The 2,291-nt window shown below is 37.6% G+C and overlaps 1 protein-coding gene across 1 annotated transcript; it reads right to left on the reverse strand.

The window, feature by feature from the left end:
* Window positions 1-586: 586 nt before the first annotated feature.
* Window positions 587-1,157, reverse strand: LOC115746604 (pathogenesis-related protein 1-like). Its single transcript, XM_030682437.2, has one exon. It carries the CDS (start codon window positions 1,135-1,137, stop codon window positions 598-600), a length of 540 nt encoding a protein of 179 aa, XP_030538297.1. The 5' UTR covers window positions 1,138-1,157; the 3' UTR covers window positions 587-597.
* Between the last annotated feature and the right edge of the window lie 1,134 nt (window positions 1,158-2,291).

A 2,291-nucleotide genomic window follows, 5' to 3' on the forward strand; every position in this document is an offset into this window, starting at 1 on the left:
TAGTTCAATTCATCAATACATGATAACTCTTGATGAATATGCCATCAATTCCAATTTATTAAGTAATATTGGTCCCACATTTTAATCTTCTTTCCGTGGATGGATCAATCGATTCTATCGGATATAGCTTATTGAATGGAACATACCTTTTTATGATCGAGATAGCCATTGTTATGTACTATGATAGAGTAATTTAATATTAAACCACACCTTCATCTAATAGCTTAAACTTTTGGAACATTTAATAGTGATTTCACAAAATCTCATATACTCGAATCAATTGAAAGAACTAATGGAATGAACTCGAGAGTGAATTCCGTCATGAAGATCATTTTTAGCTTCTCTTTCATAGTGTGAAGAGACTTCAAAGGATGGTGATGTGCTTGAGAGAATGGAGCTGAGGAGATTAGATCAAGGATCGAAATTCCTTCAATTGAAAAATAAAATTTGCAAGAGAGAGAACTAATTATTGAAAGCAATTAACTATTTAATCAGCAAAGAGATTAACCTTCATCATTCATACGACTTTATTTAATTTTGGTGCATCTAAAGCTCTTGCCTCATCCTAACGAGGCATTATTTTAACATGATAGTTCATCATCCGGACATCCAACCTTTTGTAACTCCATAAGGCTTCTGGCCGGCAACGTTCCCAGGGGGATCATAGTTACAAGTTACCAAAGTACCGCCCGTCGCGCATCGAGCCTTCGCGCATCCAAGCCGAACCGAGTTACGCCACACCACCTGAGTGTAATGCCCGCAGACCTTCCCTGGTGCACACGAGTTGGAATTGTAGTTGTAGTAAGGCTTTTCCCCAACCCACATGTTCACCGCTCTTGTGCCGGTGAGATCAGGGGAAGCCCAAGCAAGGTTCTCCCCGTATGGTCCGCCAGAGTGGACCAGGCGCGTGCAATCTCTGGCGAGCTTTTTGGCGTAATCACTGGCATAACCAGCAACGCGCTTGTCCCAAACGATCCGGCCCACACCGACCTGAGAGCGGGCCGTGTTGTGCGCTGCGACGTAGTCCTGAGGCGAGTCCTGGGCAGCAAATAGAGAAATCGACGCTAGGGTTAGCGTGATGAGGAAAACGACATGGAGAGGAACACTTATATGGGAACTCATATCGTGGCAGATCATAAAAGTTGGCAAAGGAAATATCTTAGTTCATTGGTGAAGAGATGGACAATAGCTAAGGGGGTATTTATATGGTGATCATGTGGAAAAATCAGTCCATGAAAAAGTCGAATGTTCAAGATGGGTCACGATGACTAGAAAGTGCCCGCCAATATTGATCATCCTATGATAATTTTCATAATCTGCACAACTTTAATCATCATACCAACTTTAATTTTCATCATATTATTATTTTTTTCTTTTTTATTTTAATTTTAGCTGTAGAAATATTTATGACAAATAGCGACTCCATTGATTCGTTACGTGAACATTGGACATCTTAAAAGGTTACTTTACCTTGACACCCTTTTCTATCTTTCCACAAATATTGTCGGCTCCTTTGTCGGGTTAAAGTTTTCTCTCCCCTACTTTTGACTGTTTCTTTTGGCGCCTTCTGCGGAATTGGTTTCGCGTCTAAGTCAATTATAATTATGAGTCAAGCACCAAAAGCTGAAAGATCAAGCTCAAGTCGTCAAGCTTGATGCATTCTCTATTTTTTTATTTATTTCAAACTTATGTTTGCACGAAAGATGAATTTGGAAAATGTTACGCACGAGTAAGATTTTTATTTTGGGTTTCTATAATTACTTCCGAAAGTATTATATGTTTCAGAATGCAACCGCCAATTATTGAAATTATGATGTCTAGTTCGTGAAAAGGAAATGGTTTCGGAATTTTTTTTATAAATAATATCACTTTTATCGATTGAGATAATTATATAACAAAAAATATTTTCAATATTAACAACGATATGTCATACATTTTCGTGGATGATTAGAATATTTTTCGTTTTTTTATTTTTATAAGTGATACAATCAATCACTTTTAAATAAATGTTTTTCTCAATCTTTCATTTTTCGCGGAACAAACGGATCATAAGAACATGCGGTGAATCCTCCCATCCATTCTTTGACCCCGGCAAATTCATTCATATGACATACATAGAGAGAAAAAATCTGAGTGTGACGCACTAAGGTACTCCTAATTAGCCTTGATCAATGTATAGGCTCGGTTCGAACTTACAGGAGCCTTGCTCAATGAAAATTATTGGCCCAACAACATGGGCTATGTCTACTTTAAAAAAATTAATTGAGCTAAATCATGTATAATGTTATAAT

The sequence above is a fragment of the Rhodamnia argentea genome, chromosome 5, assembly GCF_020921035.1.
Source record: "Rhodamnia argentea isolate NSW1041297 chromosome 5, ASM2092103v1, whole genome shotgun sequence".
NCBI lineage: Eukaryota > Viridiplantae > Streptophyta > Magnoliopsida > Myrtales > Myrtaceae > Rhodamnia > Rhodamnia argentea.